Source organism: Acanthochromis polyacanthus, chromosome 4 (assembly GCF_021347895.1).
Source record: "Acanthochromis polyacanthus isolate Apoly-LR-REF ecotype Palm Island chromosome 4, KAUST_Apoly_ChrSc, whole genome shotgun sequence".
Taxonomy (NCBI): domain Eukaryota; kingdom Metazoa; phylum Chordata; class Actinopteri; family Pomacentridae; genus Acanthochromis; species Acanthochromis polyacanthus.
In genome coordinates this window covers 22,448,472-22,468,136 of record NC_067116.1, presented here as the reverse complement: position 1 = coordinate 22,468,136, position 19,665 = coordinate 22,448,472, and the positions used below count along the sequence as shown (strand labels likewise).

The 19,665-nt window shown below is 38.8% G+C and overlaps 2 protein-coding genes across 2 annotated transcripts; one reads left to right on the top strand and one right to left on the bottom strand.

Moving 5' to 3' along the window:
* Window positions 1-1,028: 1,028 nt before the first annotated feature.
* lsm4 (LSM4 homolog, U6 small nuclear RNA and mRNA degradation associated) lies at window positions 1,029-8,642 on the bottom strand. Its single transcript, XM_022221835.2, has 5 exons — window positions 8,498-8,642; window positions 7,890-7,931; window positions 7,312-7,410; window positions 6,117-6,297; window positions 1,029-1,935 (listed from the first exon to the last, which is right to left on the bottom strand). The coding sequence occupies exons 1-5, from the start codon at window positions 8,498-8,500 to the stop codon at window positions 1,805-1,807; spliced, it is 456 nt and encodes a 151-aa protein (XP_022077527.1). The 5' UTR covers window positions 8,501-8,642; the 3' UTR covers window positions 1,029-1,804.
* A 1,183-nt stretch (window positions 8,643-9,825) lies between these two features.
* LOC110971483 (pyroglutamyl-peptidase 1) lies at window positions 9,826-18,587 on the top strand. The gene is made up of 5 exons (XM_022221834.2): window positions 9,826-10,009; window positions 12,011-12,063; window positions 13,082-13,198; window positions 13,599-13,831; window positions 15,688-18,587. The coding sequence occupies exons 1-5, from the start codon at window positions 9,976-9,978 to the stop codon at window positions 15,881-15,883; spliced, it is 633 nt and encodes a 210-aa protein (XP_022077526.1). The 5' UTR covers window positions 9,826-9,975; the 3' UTR covers window positions 15,884-18,587.
* Window positions 18,588-19,665: the final 1,078 nt, after the last annotated feature.

Genomic DNA, 19,665 nt, shown 5'->3' with positions numbered 1-19,665 from the left:
GCGCCTAACTTTTAACATGTTTGCATTGACAGGGGGAGGATAAATATTTTTCCAGGATAAGTTAACCGTTTCCAGGACATTTGACCTTTTTTCTCATTTTACATATGTTTTCCATGACTGGAAAACTGGTCAGTCATTTTCCAGGTTTTCCAGGTGGGAACCCTGTGTAACTATGACAAGTGAACACTATGTCAGGTGTCGGACCATCAAGATTGCGATCCTACTACAAATCAACCACTGCAGACTTATTGGGACTTATCTGTCGAAAGTGATACAAGGAACAATTGATTCAATTGTGGGGGTGTTTACAAGTCCTGTCAAATCCCGCCACCCGCCACATATTTGGGTCACATGATTCAGTATCTGTACATAATGTACACATGCATAACACACGTCTGTACTCAGCACAATGTCATTTTGTTTGTGGGACATCAAAATTAAATGGCAAAGATCTACGATGCCATGATTTCTGCCATGATTCCGTTAAAGATTTAAGCTGTCAGAAACTATATGACTGAACGGTCTTAGTGGAGTACTGCGCTCTCCGAGTGCTTTTCTTGTTTAGTATATGGTCCATGCAAACATCTTTATTAAACTAATGTCTAGCCTTGTTGTTATGAACATAAAAATCCTTCACTGCTGACTCTTGACTAGTGAGGAACAATTAATTGATTTCAAATCATAATGAGGATTTGAAACCGAATTGAAAAGGTTTTTGTTTGGGATCAACGTTTTTGCAGCATCTGAGAATTTAAACTGTCAGTGTTACAAATTCATGCTGTCCTTCTGATTCACTTGATCATGTTTGAAAGCTATTACACAATATTAAACAGCTGCTTGACTGCAAATATTTCTACAAAACCATTCAGTTCCATTCTAAAGTCAAAATTATCAGTCTCTAGAATTTAAAGGACCCTCTAACCTAAAGTATAGCCGTAAATTGTCATTTAATTCCCAATTGTTTTGGCCAAAAAGCTGAGGTTCAATCTTTAGATATTCAAGGACTAGTTCTGAATAAATACAACCAATTTAACAAAAGCTGTTTTATTCTCATGTTCTCATGTAAATAAATTACAATATCATCTTTTGTTACAAAAATAAAATGAAACCCAACCAACATGACATATGCTGGACTTATCCTTTTCAGACTTAATATGAGAATCATTTTTTCTAGAAATCCGAATTATCATCATCATGTGTAGTCTTACAAATGCCTTAACAAAAGTGTACATTTCAAGAACCAAATCTTTGTCTCCTTGTAGTCCGTCTACGGTTCTCCTGCTGTGATCAGACTGTACAGCACAGCAAACCACAGAATGTCGAACAACACAAGAATGAAGAGCAAATTTTAAAAAACAATAATCATGCAACAGAAGTTCGGGCTGGGTGTTTTCTACGCTGAAAACTACAAATGAAACAACCATCAAAAATAACCTAAAACACTTGTTCCAGTGTGGCAACAGATGCAAACCTGATTTGGGAAAATACAAAATGGTTTATGATACAAAATGGTTTTGCTGTTATGATGCAAACATTGATACTAAAGGAGAAACCTGCCATCTCTGACTGATAAACTGGCAGATGGACATAAAAAAAAGGTTAATAACAACTTCCAGATTCTAAAAACAAAATTCAGTGCAAAAGCACATCTTCTCTCAATGCTTCCCAGTGTGGCTCCTGCAACGATCAGCCCTAACAAACATCACAGCAGAAAGAAACACCAGAGTTCACTTTTATCTTCATGTACTGAAGGAGGAATTGCTCTGATTAACAGGATGTGTAGTCAAATCTGCATTGTTGTGTGTCAGTGCTGGTTCTTCATTCCCGGTGGTTTGCCTGGTTTCTTATCTGGCTGCTGCTGCTGTTGCTGCTGCTGCTGCTGCTGCTGGCCCCGACCAGGACCGGTCATCCCTCGACCACGACCTCCAAACAGACCTATGGAGAGGAGGCAAAGAAGAAAAGAGTCATTTCTGTTAGCTCTGATGGCAATACTGTTAATACACTGAGTCTTGGTATTTAAAGTTCAACATTTTTTTTAAAAACAAGATGATAAAGTTGCTGATTGTTGGTTTATACACACACCAAAAATAAGATAATGTAATTATTTAATTCATACAAATTATTGTTCTTGACCACAATGATCCTGTAAACAAAAAACATGCACCCAATACCTATTAATTTTACATCTGTACAAATTCTAATGACGTTTTGATGCAAAGCATAAAAATTCCTGAAAATACTTTACAAATTAGAGCTGTTGAACCCAGCCTGAAAGCATCACATTTAGTTAAAAATTGAAAATAAATACATCAATAAATAAATCAACCCTTTAAAATGTTTAAAAGCTTCTCTGACTCACCAGACTCAAGAATTTGTTAATAATATATTGTTGGTTAAATTTGTGTTTTACAATTTTAAAGTCTTTTAGAATGAGTGAAAAGGCATCTGTCTTGATCTAACTGGCATGTGTTTATCAACTCTATTGTTCAAACACCTCATTCACACCGGATATGAATGATACACACTCCTCTCAAAGTATTGAACAGTGAGGCCAATTCCTTTATTTTTGCTGTAGACTGAAAACATTTGGGTTTGACATCAAACAATGAATGAGACAAGACATTTAAACTTTTGTTTCCAGGTATTTACATCTGGATATGACACACAACTTAGAATATGGCACCTTTTGCTTGAACCCACTCATTTTTCATGTGAGCAAAAGTATTGGAACATGTGACTGACAGATGTGTCCTACTCCATTGATTATTCAAACAATAACTGGTCCTCCGTTTCAGATTTAGGTTTTGCCTGTGCAGACTGCATCTATAGTTAGAGGTGTAACCAACATGCAAACCAGTGAGCTGTCTATGGGTGAAAAACAAGTAATTGTGAAGCTGAGAGAAGGCGGAAAATCACTCAGAGCCACTGCACAAACATTGTCCACAGCCAGTACAACTAGTGGTGCAACGGATCATCATTGATCCGTCATCCGTACGGATCGCTCTCCACGGTTCGGAACGCACGTGGTCCACAGATCGTTTGATGAAAAAAGAAAAGTTTTACGTGGTCACGTGGAGAGTGCATGTTTAATCCACACTAATTGAGTGCAGCGGTAGTCATGGCTAACGGAAGAGCAGAGGAAGTTGAAAAAACCTTCTGCATCATTTAAGTCGTCCATATGGGAGCAGTTTGGCTTCCCTGTAAAATACAGTGATATTGGAAGAAAGGTGGTGAACAAAACTAGAACGGTGTGTAGGCACTGTGGCACGAGAAAGCCGTATGAGAGTGGAAATACATCGAGCATGACCACTCATACAAAGTGACATCAACGAAGGCTGCTCAACAACCGTTTATCACCACGGCATTTAAATGGCCCTCGCTGCAGAATCCGACCGGGCTAAAGCTATTACAAAAGCTATTGGGGTGTTTAAAGCTGCAGACATGAGGCCATACTCCGTGGCGCAAAACACGGGGTTTAAACATAACGTGCTTGAGCCACGTTACGAGATCCCGTCGAGCACCCACTTCAGTGAGAAGATCGTGCCGAGTCTGTATGAGCAGGAAAAGAAAAAACTTGTGGATGAATTATCCAAGACATCCTCTGCACTTTAAGATGTTTGTCATTCACTGTCCATGTTAAAAGGAAGAAGGTATCACACCTTATATTGCATTTTAAGTTGTTTTTATATGATTTCAATTAAAAATGAAATTATTTTAATTAAACATTGGATGGACATCTTGAGTTGAATGTTTTTTTTATTTAATGGGCAAACAATCCTTGCAATAAGTGTTTTACAAAATAAATGGAGCGCAAAGTTATATTCTGTCTTGTCCTTTTTTTTGTTGATCTGAAAATTGATCCGATCTGTGACTCAGAACCGTGAGTTTTTTGATCCGTTGAACCCCTAAGTAAAACCATTTCAAATGCCCAAAAGAAGAAAACCACTGGCGTACTAAGAAACAGATGTCGAACAGGTAGACTAAGGGAAAGAGCAGCAGTTGGCGACAAACATTGTGAGCGTTGTAAAGAAAGACCCTCAAACAACCGTTCGTGACAGCAGCAACCTCCAGAGGGTAGGAGTGAAGCACAATCTACCGTTTACAGATGACTTCATGAACAAAAGCACAGAGACTACACCAGAAGACGCAAACCACTCATTAGCTAGAAGAACAGGAAGGCCAGAATTAAGCTTTACCAAAGTGATGGAAGGGTTAGGGTCATGGCTTCGGCTTGCATGGCTTCTTCTGGGATCGGTTCATTAATCTTCAGTGATGGTGGAACACATGATGGCAGCACCAAAATGAATGTAAAAGTCTACAGAAACATTTTGTCTGCCAATGTAGCCCTATATACTGCAGTCAATTCCGCCTGAAATTTCTACTGAAGTTCGCTAATATCCATCCATCCATCCTCTATACACCGCTTTATCTCACTAGGGTTGCGGGGGTGCTGGAGCCTATCCCAAATATGGGACGCGCAGCGCGAGGTGCACATTCACGAAAACTAGCTATTTGTGAATTGTTTACTGATTTCAAGACATGTTTTGGACAAAATATTTTACTGGCTTGTTTTGTCTGGATGTTCAAGGTTGGATTATGACCGTTTTTGTGGAATATTTTCATCTGTGACTAGTTATGAGCCTTCAAAGGTGAGTTGTGCTGTTTACGTTATTTGTTGTTTGTTGGACAAATGTGTTTATATTACCCGCTGTGGTAATCACATCTGAAAGTGGTTCATACCTAGCCTAGCCACGCTACACCCATGTTTCTGACGGCACAAGGGTCTAGGGAAGCTCGACAGGGAGGGAGGCGGGCTAAAAGGTTGTCTATCAAATCCCTCTGCAGCAATTGGGTAGGTATACAACCAATCAACGCAACGAATAGGCTGACGTAGTTCCTAGAGCGCCGGCGGATTGTAGCTAAGTCCCATTAGCTTCCCAACCAGCGGAGCCAACTGGTGTATTAAGGATTTGCCATATCCCGTCGGCATAAGTCCAAATACGTCTTTCTTTTCAATGAAACACTTAAGTGCCGTCCTTTAGCTTCAAATTTTTAAGGGCTGTGGCCAAAGCCGAGTTGTTTCTGTCAGAATCGTCACGCCTCTGTCGTCACTTAGTTACGCCCGCCTTCTGACTCTACACTTCATGGTGATTCGTCCGGCCAGTTTTAGGAGCATCGAGCCTCGAGCCTTATGGAGGGTAACTAGACCCACCCTGGCAGAGAATTAAATTTGTTGCCATGAGTTGTCTAGCGCGGCTAGGCTAGTTCATACCGGCAGATTCATGAGAATCTAAGCTTTTCATGGGTGTATAATGTTTCTGTCATTGAGTTTGCAGCTTCGGTTAATTTAGCAAAATACGTTTGCACATCTCAAGACGTCCCGAATACGGGCCGCTGAAGTTTAACGGGTTAAAGGAAGATGCAACCAAACTGATAGGGAGATCCTTCATCATACAGCAAGATAATGACTCAAAACACACTGCCAAAACAACAAAGGAGTTCATCAGGGGCAACAAGTGGAAGTTTTTAGACTGGCCAAGTCAATCTCCAGACTTCAACCCCATACAGCTGCATTTTACCTGCTTAAAGAGGAGACTGAAGTGAAGGGAGTAACCCTCCAACACAAACAACTGAAAGAGGTTGTTGTTAAAGCATCACAAAAGAAGAACGAATGTTTGGTGATGTCAGTGGGTCACAGGCTCGATGCAGGTATTACAACTAAATATTAAGTCTTCTTCACTTTGATCTACTTTAAGTCTGTCTGTTCCAATACTTTTGCTCACATAAAAATTTGGTGTTCTGTGACAAACAATGCTATCTACTAAGTTGTGTATCAGATCCAGATATAAACACCTGGAAATAAAAGCTGAAATGTTGATCTCTTGTCCCATATTCAACGTTTGATGTCAAACCCAAATGTTTTCAGTCTACAGCAAAAATAAAGGAATTGGCCTCACTGTTCAATACTTTTGGAGGGGAGTGTATAATCATATATACTTACAAATATTTTGGACAAAATCTTTAACAGAGAAATTTGAAAACAATCTAAAACTACACTGAATACTCTTGTGTGTGTTATGAGAGCAGGCAAAATGACACAAGCTGCTTCCACTCACCTCGGCCGGCTCCTCCTCTGCCTTTGCCCTGCTGTTTGTTCTGCTGAGCGCCTCCACGTCCGCGGCCCTTCGACACCACCTCCTCCTTTACCATGTCGATGATCTCATCGGGGATTCGCAGATATTTAATGGTGCTTCCTCGGATGTAGCACTCAGGCATCCTCCAGAACTTATCTCCATCCTGTGAGAGGGGAGCGGGGGTGTTAACACATCCCATCTGCTCAACTATTTACTCATCACTTAACACTTTTTTGCATACGAGACGTTGAGGAAAAACTCACAAGTACATCGAACTAAAGCCCTGAGAACATCAGTGCTTCAGGAATCAAGTAACTGCTGTACTGAACATCCCCAGTAGTATTTATTAGGACTGAATAATTTGGAGAAAATATCTAATTGCTATCGTATTATTTTTTAAAGTAAAGCTTCAGTTCAAAATTCACTGCATAAATGATTTAAAACATGTAATGGAGCATCACCACATGAGATACCATCAAAAGCAAATCTGTCAGACATGGAGAATGGAATTTCTTAAAACATGGAAATTCTGCAGTGTGGCTATTAAATAAGACATTGCTTATGTTAGTTAAACCACAGCTTGCATGTATATAACATGGGGTAAACATCGATCAACGGGCAAACATAAACAACCTCTGAAAGTTAGAATTTGCTCCAGTTAAAACTTGAATCCCTGGATTGGCCTCATCATGTAATAGCCACACCTTGCACATTGTAAATGCAATGTGCAAATGATTTTTATGAAACAATGCTATTAATTTATTTAGAACAAAACCTATTTAACATTTTGTGGTTACAGCTGGACAAATAAAGACTTTGTGTCTAAAAGTTTCAAAAATGGTTTTCTTTGGACTAAGCAGTCTGCATACGACCCTGTAGGTTCTGAAACCTTATGGACGTTTAGTAAACGAATTATGAATAAAAGTCAGCATTAACCACAAGGCATTAAGAAAAGACTCACAGCCAGTGTAAGAAAAGTATCCTGCATTTGTAAATATGTATTTTCAGTTGGATAAAAACCACTTCCTGCCTTTTTTAAGATACAGCAGATGTGCATAAGTACTGCAGGACACTCTCCATATAAACACTGGACCATATAGAAGTCTGCTTTGCCTTTGTTATTGTTTATCTAAGGTTGTAATGTCTCCAGTGAAGTAGGAGCAGAGCTCAGCTTTACCCTGGAGGTGCAGATGACTTCCCTCAGGTTGATGTTCATCCAGTTGTCACAGCTGACCAGGTGGCCGTTGTACGTCTCTCCATTCTTCAGCTCCACCAGCTGAGGAGAGAAACAGGACAGGAGTTATAATACCAGGCAAGACAAACACACTGAACTTCAGACGCCTGATTGTGTAAGTTTAGAGGTTAGCCAAGACTGAACGCAGTCTATCAAATAATATTAAACAACAGCAAAACAAAGAATAAGAAAAACAGAACTCCAAAGTCTGAGTAACTGCTCACAAGTCGTTAAAAAGTGATAAAATAATGGATCAAATGTCTGCTTACAATGTCACAATCACGAAAGATTGCTTACTTTATCAAGTATAACATAAAATCAGGTACTTTGGGTAATTTTTACTGCATTCAGTCTGTGATCACTCTTAAAAATTGCTTTCTCTTTCAGTATCTACACATCACTCATACTGATCACCATTTCACAGCCCAACATTATTGTATCTATCTATGATCAGAATTAAATACGTCAAGTTGCTGCCTGCACAAGCTCAGTGACAGCAGAGAGAGTTTTTGTCTCCTCACCATAGGATGGTTCTGGGCAGTCTTCAGCAGAGACAGGGGAAGCTGCAAAATAACAAACAGGTCAAACACAGGAATACAGCCAACAATATTTAATCGGCTGAATGAATTTGGTCCCTACATTTGGAGCAAGGCATCAATTCGACAGTTTGCATTCGACATATGGCTACTGTAGGCAGCCTGATACACATGAGAAACCATAGGTCCCCCAGGAGGGTTTTATTTAATGTCCACCACCACTGCGGTTAAAGTTAAGTGTTATTTAATAGGTTTTGAAAGACCAATATTTCAGGTTTGTGTCATTTATGCAACGAGTCACATTAACTATCCGAAACGCTACAAAAAACTACCAGTGGTCGAAGCAAAAGTAGCGCCTACCTGAGCCCGTTCAGCACAATATAAAGCTTTTCTTTAGCTGTACGTTAAGGCTGCTCGTATTTCATAACTGCTTCGATTAAACGATGTGAATTTAGCCACTACGGCTAACATGACTAGCTAGCAGACCGACTGTGACCAGGGCTGCTAACGCTGTTAGCGTTAGCTGGATAGCAAATGTGGCGCTGAATATTAGAAAACTGTCAACTATCAGAATTAAAGAGTTAAATACTGACCATTTTGAAGATGTTTCTTTTCTGTTCAGTGTCTTACTTTCTTCTTGGACACGGGTTTTCCCACCTACTGTTCTTCTTCGCCTTCTAATGAGCTTCCGGCGCTGCGGTGCGTCAATGCGGCTGTATTATAGGAGGCTGCCCTCTACTGTACAAAACATGTATCGCTGAACTTTTTTTGTTGAATTCGTAAGATTCATTCTGCAGAGACCGAAGTAATCAGGAGTATTTGTGTGACCTAATTGTGAATATTACTATTTGGTATATCAGTCTGGACACAATCTGACACATCCCAACACTTACTTCTTCACTTTCTTTAACATTTGGTCACAGTTTAGGAAAAAGCTTTGGACCTATATTAGTGACCAGTTCAGCAGCCAAAACTCAAAATCTCCCCATTACTGCAAGACTCTTTGAAAATCTGGGACTTGAAAGGTCTTTAGATATCTATACATCAGTGTGCTTTTGCTTGATTCACCCAGTTGAAACAGGAACACAAATTTGCCAACTTTTTTTGTATATATTTCCAGGTTTGAAATTTAGCTTGAGCCAATCTGGTCCAGTTCCCTTATTCATCACATAGAACCATGTTAGGCAGCATGCTAACTATAAATCTACTTGGAAATAGTATGATTACTGAGTTAATTGAGATACTTTGTTGTCTTGATTATCCCATCTTATCTATAATTACAGGGCCTAAATTTGCAACTGGAAGAGGAAGCAAGAACTTTTCCTCAACTACATGTGCATAACACAGATTTTAACAGTCTAAAGTAGTCCATTGCCTTAAATATACTACAAAATAATTAATCAACATTTATCCTGATGTGAGCCCTATGTGTGCATAATTGAAATGTACAAAAATGGATTATGTTACTATTACCATGCACCTATATAGTACCAATATGTTGATCAGCTTCTGTATGTTTAAAGTAAAATAAACAAGAAAAAACATATAAAAAGAACAATATAGAAAAGCAAACAGGAACAACAACAAAAAAGATACTGATAAAACAAACTCAGAGAAGGCCTTGTGAAAAAAGAGATTTTCACGTTTAACTTCAGGTAGACAATATTTTTTGTTTTCTTTGTCAAGAAATTACTGTTTTGTACAGACATTAAATATATAAATTTATTAAGAAATAAGTATAGAAGCAAATCTATTTAATTTTCTTATCATTTGTATTTTATATTCCATTTATGATCTCAGTTGGGTACAATTATACACGTTTTTTTTCAATTTCTTTTGCTTTGTATTTATTATTTATAAATTTTGTCGTTTTCGAGCTCCCATACCATTCAGCACGTTCCTGGTGACGTCAACACGTCACGTCTCACGCACGCTGCGGACTGAAGGAGCTCCATCGGTTCAGTTTGTTCGAGTAGAAGAAACCGTAAGCGGCGGAGGACAGTCTCTGTACCGTCCTGGTTCAAACTACAGACCGAGAAACAACAACGGACCCTCCGCAACAGGACGGGAGATGGACAACAGTAAACGGACTGTGGTCGTTACAGGTTCGTACTGTTTTTTGCTGCCGCTGTTGTCGTGTTTGTCGGCGGACTGAAGTGGAAGAAAAGTTGAGATGACAGCCTCCCCGTGTGTAATGGCGTCAGGCTGCTACTGCTTCACTCTGCAGCTGTGGACAGAAACAAACGTGTTGTTAGAGTTTTATTAATGACACTGTTGTTTTCTGCTGTTAATTGCTGAATTACAGGCTACTGACTGCTTAGTTGAAAATGGGATTTCATTGTTGATGTGTTTTGTTGAAAGACCATATAAAACAATATAACGGCAGAGGTAAACAACATTTAATATGTAACAGTATTCATCTCAAATTAGTGAAGTTTGTGCTGTATTAACACTCTTGGTCTCCCTTGGTTGTAAAATCAATTTCTGATTACGTTTTATTTTCAGGTATATAACCTACATTTATACATTAGACAAAGTAATCTCACAAGTGAACCTATTTTGTTGATAACTAAAACATATGCAAGCAAACCTACTATTAATCGCTTTTTACATGCGTATAAGACACTGATAATGTTGTTAAAAGACAGACATAGAAGACAGACAAGACAGCACTAAATAAAGGAGTAAAAGCAAGCATTTTAAAAACTGACAGTAGATGATATTATATGTCAGTCCATTTGAACAGCTTTAACTTTGTATTTTGTGTTTTTCTTATTTGCTACTTTGAGTTGTGAGCTTTGTTAAGTGTCAAACTTTTGGAGTTGTTCTCATCATCACAGCTTTTTCCAGACGTGGTGTCATTATAAATCTGAGAAAAGTGGTTAGAAGTAAATAATCCATCACTAACCTGTGACTGTTTTGCAGCGTTTATATGATACTGTACTGGATTCTCTATGAAACCTAGTCCATCATATTTCCTATTTGATCACATTACTTTGCGTAATAATATGAAAGCCCGGACTTAAAACTGTTATTTTCAGCTGCATAATACCAAACTGTCTGAGGAGTTTTGCTTTCCATGATTAATTTTTGAAAACACCTTACTATACGTGTTACTATTAAGTAAACAGAATTTCCTAAGTAATAATTTCAGGCATGTTAGTAAATCCAAATAAAATCCAAATATTCTGCAGATACAGAATTTATCTTGTCAAAAACTACACGTAGTGCAGCTCTACTTCCAGCCTCGGCAGTACAATATTTTCCAAGACAGACTTGCACATTTCATTTCAGTTGAAGTAGCAGAGACTGTGGTTTGGTGTTTTCAGACACAAAGGAGTGGAGAAACTCGCAGCCCCAGCTGATGGGAGACGTGTAGATTGCCTGGGAACAGCACCTTCACAATAGCTGGTCGGCTGGCAGCTGCCTCCCCTCACTCTGCTCCTTTTCAGCAGCCTGTCAGACAGACAGATCCCTTCTCCACCCAACCCCCAGGGACTCGCTGACCCTCGGACGGGTGGTGGAGGGGGATCAGTTATAGATCACTAAATAAACAATTCAAAGTGGATATCCATAGGCCGCAGCAATTTTTTTTTTTGTAGGTTATACAGAGTGCTGCGTTGAGGGATTTTTTTGTAATAATAAATGGCATTCTGCAAAACAGCATTATTTAAAACTCAAACAGCAAATATTAACCTCTTAGTATTTTTAATATACAGGATGTTGCACATTTGCTGGAAAAGTGTACACTTTATGTTGCAGTTCAACAAAGTTTTGTCATTATCTTGCATTCATACCAAAACATGATCAAATCCCTACTTTTTCCAAAGCTATAGTTAGAATTTGTATTTAACTTACATGAGCAATGGCGTGAAAAAATACAGTTGAAGTAGCCCATGGCCTTTTAAAAAGAACGAAGGAATGGAGAGTAGTAGAGAGACTTCTCTGGGTTTGCAGCATTTATTTATTAGCAATCAGTCAAGAAAACCAAGAACAAAATGTACGATGTATTGTATCTCCTCTGAAAATAGCTTTTAAAATCACATCAGGATGTCTTAGCTTTCATAATCAGAGACCTTATCAGAATTTGTTCTTCAACTTTGCAGGTTTTGGGCCATTTGGAGAGCACACCGTCAATGCCAGCTGGGTAGCAGTACAGGTATTTTACCCACCTACTGCTGTTATATTTCACAAATTCACCAGTTATATTTTAAGATTTTTTTTCTGTCATTCAGTATGCCGTTGAATTAAATGTGACTTCAACAGAAAGAATATCAGTAAATGAAATGTTAGGATTTTTCTTTTTATGTCAGGGCAAATCCTTCTAACTTTCTGCAAATTATTGTGTATCCATTCAGTAAAGCCTTATGAAGCTTAACATGACATTAATGCTCAGGTCACATTGTTAGCAGCGTTTGAACCCGGTCACATTGCAGCTACATTACGCTGTGATTGCTGCCGGCCGGCTTCACACTGCCAGAGGCTCCATGTGGGGGATGATGGTGGTTGTCAGGGTGTCTAGACGGACTTGATAAGGATATTAAAGGCAAACAAAGGGTCGCATTGTGGCAGGGTCACAGACGTGGTCAAACAAGGCTCTTTTCAATCCAAGTGGGGGTCAGTGTCCAGGGCTATTTGTCCTGCAGGGAGATTGGGGGAGGTGTTGTTACAGATTTTTCTTACTTGTGATACCTATGATTGCATCTGTCATTTCTTGCTTTTGTCATACTGGTTTTGGTTATGAAAAAAAAAAGTTAAATGTTGCTTTAAATTGTTTGCTTGTTGTATTTTCTTATTTAAGCGTGAAATTATACCGTCTGGCAGTGGCAAGGTAATTGAGGCAACCCTCCTCTAAGAAAAAGCAAACAGGGACTGAATTGGACCAAACAAAAGTTGAACACTGACCAAAAATGTGTAAACAAAGACGTGTTTTTCAACAAAATTTAATAGTTGACAATGTATTAGGCAAAGAGGACAGTAAGCAGCAAAGTACTAATCTAATACTTAGATTGAAAAACGAAAAAGAATTCATTAAAATAATGCTGTTATTTCCAATACATTTTGCAGTTTGTCAAAAACAGTTTCATAATATTGTGTAAATTCAACTCAAGCAACTGCAAGTGGTATCTCAAGATGTGAAAAGACTTTTAGCCTTAAAGTTTTGTTTGTTCTGACAGGAACTGAAGAAGCTTGGGCTGGGCAGTGAGGTGGACTTACATGTGTATGAGGTTCCTGTAGAGTACCAGACAGTCCAGAGTTTGGTTCCTTCGTTATGGAAGCAGTATCACCCACAGGTAAGAGGAGAACCTGATCAGACCTCCCCTCACTATTTCACTGTTAAAGATAAAAGGACAGATTTTATTGTCATGGCTTTCATGTCTGGGAAAATTAAAATTAGAATGTTATAACTGGATCTGACTTTCTCCTAGAGTATACATCTTTAATTCAGTTACACTCTACTAGCTTTAGTATGGCCCAAGCTCTCCATGAAGACATTTATTTCTGATAACTTGGTTTTCATCTTCACTTTTGTGTTTTGTGTCAAATATATTGACAGATTTCTGGTTCCGGTAAAATAGTCAGATCTCCTTTTTGGACCCCGAGCCACAAGTGTAAAGGCAGCAGAGATCAGACTTTAGCAGAAATATTTTAGTAATTCTGACCTCGTGTTTTCTTGTTTCCTTTGTCGGTCAGTTGGTAGTCCATGTTGGAGTCTCAGGTATGGCCACCACTGTCACACTGGAGAAGTGTGGCAGAAATCATGGCTACAAGGGCCTGGACAACAGCAGCTTCTGTCCTGATTCGCAGTGCTGCATTGTGGGAGGCCCGGACTGCATCAACTCAGTTATTGACATGGAATCAGTCTGCAAAAGAGTGACTGCATCGGGGCTGGGAGTAACTGTGTCTGTCTCCAAAGATGCTGGAAGGTAATTATTATTTTGTTTTTTATTTTTTCATGAGTCTTTTGTTTTGACTTTTGCCTCTGACCTCATGCTTCTAATTTTGAGAGATAAAGACATTAACACACATCCACACAAGCCATACACGAAACAGTTGTATGCCGTATTCAATCTGCAGTTTAACTGTGTTTATTGTAGTTAACAGCATGACGGAGAGCTGAAAAAACTGAGCAGTGAAGTCAGGTGTGAAGTTGGCTTGTAATATTGCTGAATATCAGAAATTCATGCATTAACTAGCCATTAAAGAACATACTGCAATTTTTTAGACACATTTTGATCTACTCTGTATTTATTTTACTACTGCTGATAACATTAATAATATACCATTTAAATCAATGCGCTATTTGAATTCTATCAAAGTAAAGACAAAATCTTTCATTAGGGGTGCTAATGCAACCTGTGTGATTGTCATGGATGATTAATATGCATGAACTGAAGACATTTGCAGACTATAATAATCATAGTCACTGCATCAGTCCAGTTGTTGCACATCCAGCTTAGTGTTTACTGAAGGCTGCTATCGAACACTTACACAATCTGTTGCTGTGACTGTAAATGCCGAGGCCTTGTCTGAAGCTGGTGGTTAGAGCCTGACCAGTCATGGATTTCTAATACAAATAAACAATATCGATTTAATAATGACATGGGAAATGACATGAAAGAAACCACTCATAGTGCTGAACATGCAGAATATTATCACCTGAATCTGCAGATCCACTTAGCTTTATGGAGTTTTCATACAGATCCAGCTCATGGTTTATGTTTCACCTCTACTGTTTGCTTTGAAGGCTATTAAAACCTGCTGATCACTAGCTGCTCAGCTCCAAACAGACAAAGATAGCACCAGACTGGTGAGCCCAGTGGAGCATTTAGCAGCTAAAGACTAAGATATTTCTCACAGGAGGTGGTGGAGACCAAAAACAGAGCTATAAGAGAATGAATATGGGACTTTCCCAAGAGGTTAGAAATACTCATGCTAATAAATGAGACGGTTGCCGCCTGAAATACTTTAATTTTTTCTTGTACTATTTCTTGTTACAGAACTGGAGCCTACTACAAATGCTACAGTATACATTTGTGGTAGGTTAAAATTCCTGCTCAGGCCACAGCAACAGTATCAACAGCAATGTACTTTTGTGGTTTAGCCATGGTAAAAATGATATAAAGTGTAAGCCAACTAGTGTACAGATCTGACAGTGACTTATAATCCCTGCATTCAAAATGTCCAACTTTCCCCTTTCAATACAGCTCCTCCTACAAAGTCCATATTGTTTGCTGCAGTACGCATACAGTTTGGACAGACTACTTTGTAATAACATAGCACCTTAAGCTTTGACGTTCTTGTTTATATATACGTTCCAGTCTGCAGTGTGAAATCACCTGTTCGTGAGCTCTCAGCGGCTTAAGCTTGTTACTCGATCAAAACACTGTGAAGTATCCTCTGCTCCGGAGACAATTGTGGGTCAGAATGGTCAGAAAAGCATGCTAGTTTATAAACTGAAAAACGAAGCCAGATATAGTAGGTCATCCTGGTATTTTTGGCATACTGCATTTAACATGCTGTATATTGGAATATACTTCTGGCATATTACATAATATGGTAGAATGGGTGTTGGAAGGAATCCAATGATGCTGTAAAAGTTGGAAATTAAGGTTATGTATGATTCAGCAGAACTGTACTGAATGATAAAGGTATCCGTACAGACAACAGACTTGGAATAATTTAACTAATGGACAAGTTGCTAGTAAACACCTTTAACGGTGTTTTTGTTTCCTGGAGTCTGCGTCTTCTTTCCCTCACTGCCCTGCTCTCTTCCCAACAGATATCTCTGTGACTTCACCTACTACACATCTCTGTACCTGAGCCACGGTCGCTCCGCCTTCATTCACGTGCCTCCTCTTGGTAAACCCTACAGCGGTGAGGACCTGGGCCGTGCGCTGCAGGCCATCGTCCAGGAGATGCTGGAGCTTCAGGCTCAGGCTGAGGAGAAGATCCACTGCCAGCAGCACATCCACTAAGTGACCTCCAGATGCCAACCAGCCTCTCCAGCATTCGCCACACAAGAGACATTGCACTTAACCACAAGTAGCCAAATTTCTTCTTTTATTTCTTTCGAACCCTTGCCTTTAATGAAACTTCTGCATATAGGCTGTTTTCTGTGCTTATGTCTTTATTTGTGTCTTGTTTTGCTAGTTCTGATTCAGTTATGTTCTAATGTCTCCCAGTGTGAAAGAGATAAAATGGGAGTCTGAAGACAACGCTTACATTGTAATTTAAGCTTTCATCCCACGTCCAAGGAGCACGAAACATTATGACTTTGGAGAATAAAAGTTGCTGCTTGTTTGTGTTCATATGCAGTCGCAGCAGAGATGCAAAGAGTTTGCAATGCGGCAGATTTTACCACCAAAACCCCAAATGTGACTCCTATCAATGCACCTTATAGAGTTAGGGTTATTGAAATGGTTATAGAAGACACATTTGGGGAAAATGTAGAATCAAAATATGTTTTCCTCAAATTTTAACTTTTAAATCCCGACCTTTTATCACTTACAATATGTTTTAAGTTAGCATGTGTATACACCTTAATGTCTATTAATGGTCAGTGTACGTAATACATTATGGTTAAGTAGAAATATTTAGCAGAAACTGTGTTTGTTACTTTAGTTTTCTGACACATATTTAGTTCCAGCTGCTCAAAGGCCCACCTGGGTTGTTTCACATTTGATGTTGAATTGTTTCTTCAGTCCTTTTTCTTTATAAGAAGTTGTAAATTTGCCTTCTTTTACAAAGGTTATTTAAATCAGGGAACGGGTTGGTTCCAGCTCATATTTCCCCAGTTTGTCTCGTCGGCCCAATTCTGACGGAAAAATACCAAATCTACTCGTCTGAGGTCTGGCCGTGGGCTGTGCAATGTTATTTTTCAGATCTCATTCACTGATTTAGTAGGAAATTGATTTTATACTTTTATTGTGGCTGCACAACTGTCTGACTTTACAGTTTAACTACAGAAGTGTTCATACTTCATAAAACAAGATTTTCTTCAGAAGGAGGTGTTTGTAAAACTGTCCTAATCTAAACTGCTTATCAATTAATGCTCTTTGTAAAGTACAAAATGAGAGTCTTCCAAAGTGCACAGTGATGTTAAATTATCCACTGGTCTGGATCTCTGGATAGTAAAATGTAGTGCGATCATCTACACGTAAAGATGTCTGTCACTTTACTTTTGTACTGGCATTCGCAAAGATTTTCTATCTTAAATCTTGTAAAAAATTGCAATTCATGAGCAAATTGTGGTTTCTTTCGTTCAAAGTTGTGCAGCTGTATTTGTTACTCCTTGATTATAGCTTTCTGTTGTTCCCTTCACTGAATCAGATATAGCTGCTTATTTTATCCGAGGATTTGATTTGATGAAGTCGGACTCTGATTTCAGTCAGAATTGGGCCTTGAAGTTTATTTCTGTAGCACTTTCTCTGTTTTTGTATTTCAGTTTGACTTAATCTGGAATTTAGACAGCATTTCTCGAGCAATGTGAACGCTTGTGTTTTATAATTTTATTTTCAGTCACTTTAACTTGAAATATGTAGCTTTCCAGACATACACACATCCATTTTTAACCTTTTTACTCCAGCGATTATAATGATGTATGTGGCGTATGATTTATGTGTGAGTTATGCTTTCTTTTTCCTCTGAGCTTTGCTTTGTTCTGACCTGTTAGACACACAGCAGCAGATTCCTTTACTGTGGTGACACTCCCAGGTGTAAACCCTTTCTTTTATGGCTTTTTATTGGATTGTCTTCTATATTATTGTGTAGATCAGTATCTCCCTGACTGCAGATATGTCAAGACAGCCTTCATCCTCTAATGCAGCTTCAGTTTGATCAGTGCTAGAAGAAATTGTAGCATCACATGGTCTATATACTGCTTCAGAACCCTGTGTACTCCACACAGAACTATGAATGGGAAATTCACTGGTGTAGTTTAAAACTAGTACTCAGATAATGACTGAGTGCTGTGCATAATGCCACCGCAGTTGTTAAGCAAGTTGGTGCTACTGAGTTTATAGCTGTGTGTGTCATTTTCATTGCTGTACTATATAAAAGGTTTTTACCACACAGTAGCATCCCAGAGCACTGAGCTGAACAGAACTGAACTTCTTCACAGTCCTGAGTTTTGTCATAGCCTCTATCAGTTAGTCATAGCTTTTGTTATGCGGTTTAAAAATCTGATCGAGTTATTGAACTGCTGGGCATTTTTTAGTTCTGATTTGTAGGTGCTGATATTTTCCCGTGTGGCTTTGTGAGTGCTGAGAAGTGAAAGGGTTGTGGAGGTGCTGCCGCAGAATTTCTGCTCACACAAGCCTCAAGTTTACACACGAGGTAACCTCTGACCCCGACTCTCTCCTGTGCCTTGCTGTTGTTTATGTGTGCTATTTAAAGGCCTTACGAATTCTCAGTGGGTCAGTTCAGAGGTTCATCACTGATGCTGTCCGGTCCCATTTTTGGCTACCTCAAAAATACTTTTTTTTTTTTTTTTTTTTTAAATATCTCACTGTGTGCTCTGTTGTACACTAACATTGTGGCGCTGTGATTTATTGTGAGTTCCTGTGTTTAGGAAGAATCCTCTGACAGGTATTTTCTGCTTCATTAACAAAATTACAGTTTGTAATCTCAGCTTTGTGAAAGGAAAGGCTTTGAAATAAAGAATTAAAGGATTACAAGTAATATATGTCTGTTTGTTGTTATAACCCTGCATTTTTTTAAACAAATTATCATCATTAGTTGTGCTTTTTTAGCTGCATGCTTTTGTCTTACTGAATATAAATTTGGTCCAGTGAACCTGAAAGATCATAGAGGTTACTATGAAAAATATTCTGTAAATAACTGCCCCAACTTCTTCATGCAAGTGGTATAGCCCTAGAATTTGCACATCACAAATCTACATATGGATAGTACATGAGAAAAATAATGCACATCATGTATCAGTAGGTGTCAAATCATCTTCTTCCAAAAGCTCTTGGAAATTGAAAAGGTAAACAGACAGGACAAGTGTTTTTCAGTTCCACTACATGTTGCAGAATTCAGAGATTTTCACCCTTTTAAAGCTAAGTGTATGTATTTTCCTGAAATGTCTAGTTTCAGTGAGTTCTGGGTGGGTAAACCTGCTTTAAAGCCACATACCTGCCACTGTGTAAGTGTCTAACCTGCCGCCTCCACATTCTCGTTCATCACAGTGACTGAAAAAAACTACCTGAAAACTGTGTAGCCCTTGACTGTCTTTAAATTTACTAAGAGGACTCTTAAATAATACAGTACATAACAGAAGTGAGCACACCCCTGTGCAATATCACTTAAATGTCACACCATTTAAAATTGCATCACATTACAATAATTGCATTGCTTAAGTTGAGCAACAGGCTAGTCGCTCTACTGTAAAATTAAAGACCATCAGTTCAGTTGCCTCTATTAAAAATTAAGCCCCCACCTTTCACCTTTTATTACTGAGATTCAAATACGTCATTCTATTTTTAACGTCTGGAGGAATGTTCTATCAATCTTCAGAGGCTTTTTGCCGCAGACTTTGCTGCTGGGGTTGTGTTGCTCTGCCTTTCTCTTTAAAATGCCCTAAAGGTGTTCTGTTATCTTCAAGTCAGGCAACATACTTCACCATGCAGTCTTTAAGAGCTTCATGTGTGATTTTTGGCAGTGTGATTTGAAACCTTATTATTCCAGAATATTTTATACTGTCAAACCTCAGACTTAAAGTCGTCTTGTCAGTCAGTATTTTGAGATATCCACAGAC

Bases quoted from the DNA above. Each gene is read 5' to 3' on its own strand.
- lsm4 (XM_022221835.2), bottom strand. The intron at 6,298-7,311 runs GTAAAGCTGAGC...CCCCTCTCACAG, and splicing joins AAGTCATCTGCACCTCCAGG to GATGGAGATAAGTTCTGGAG. The intron at 1,936-6,116 runs GTGAGTGGAAGC...TCCTCTCCATAG, and splicing joins CAGAGGAGGAGCCGGCCGAG to GTCTGTTTGGAGGTCGTGGT.
- LOC110971483 (XM_022221834.2), top strand. From the start codon at position 9,976: ATGGACAACAGTAAACGGACTGTGGTCGTTACAG. The intron at 10,010-12,010 runs GTTCGTACTGTT...TCAACTTTGCAG, and splicing joins ACGGACTGTGGTCGTTACAG to GTTTTGGGCCATTTGGAGAG. The intron at 13,199-13,598 runs GTAAGAGGAGAA...TTTGTCGGTCAG, and splicing joins GGAAGCAGTATCACCCACAG to TTGGTAGTCCATGTTGGAGT.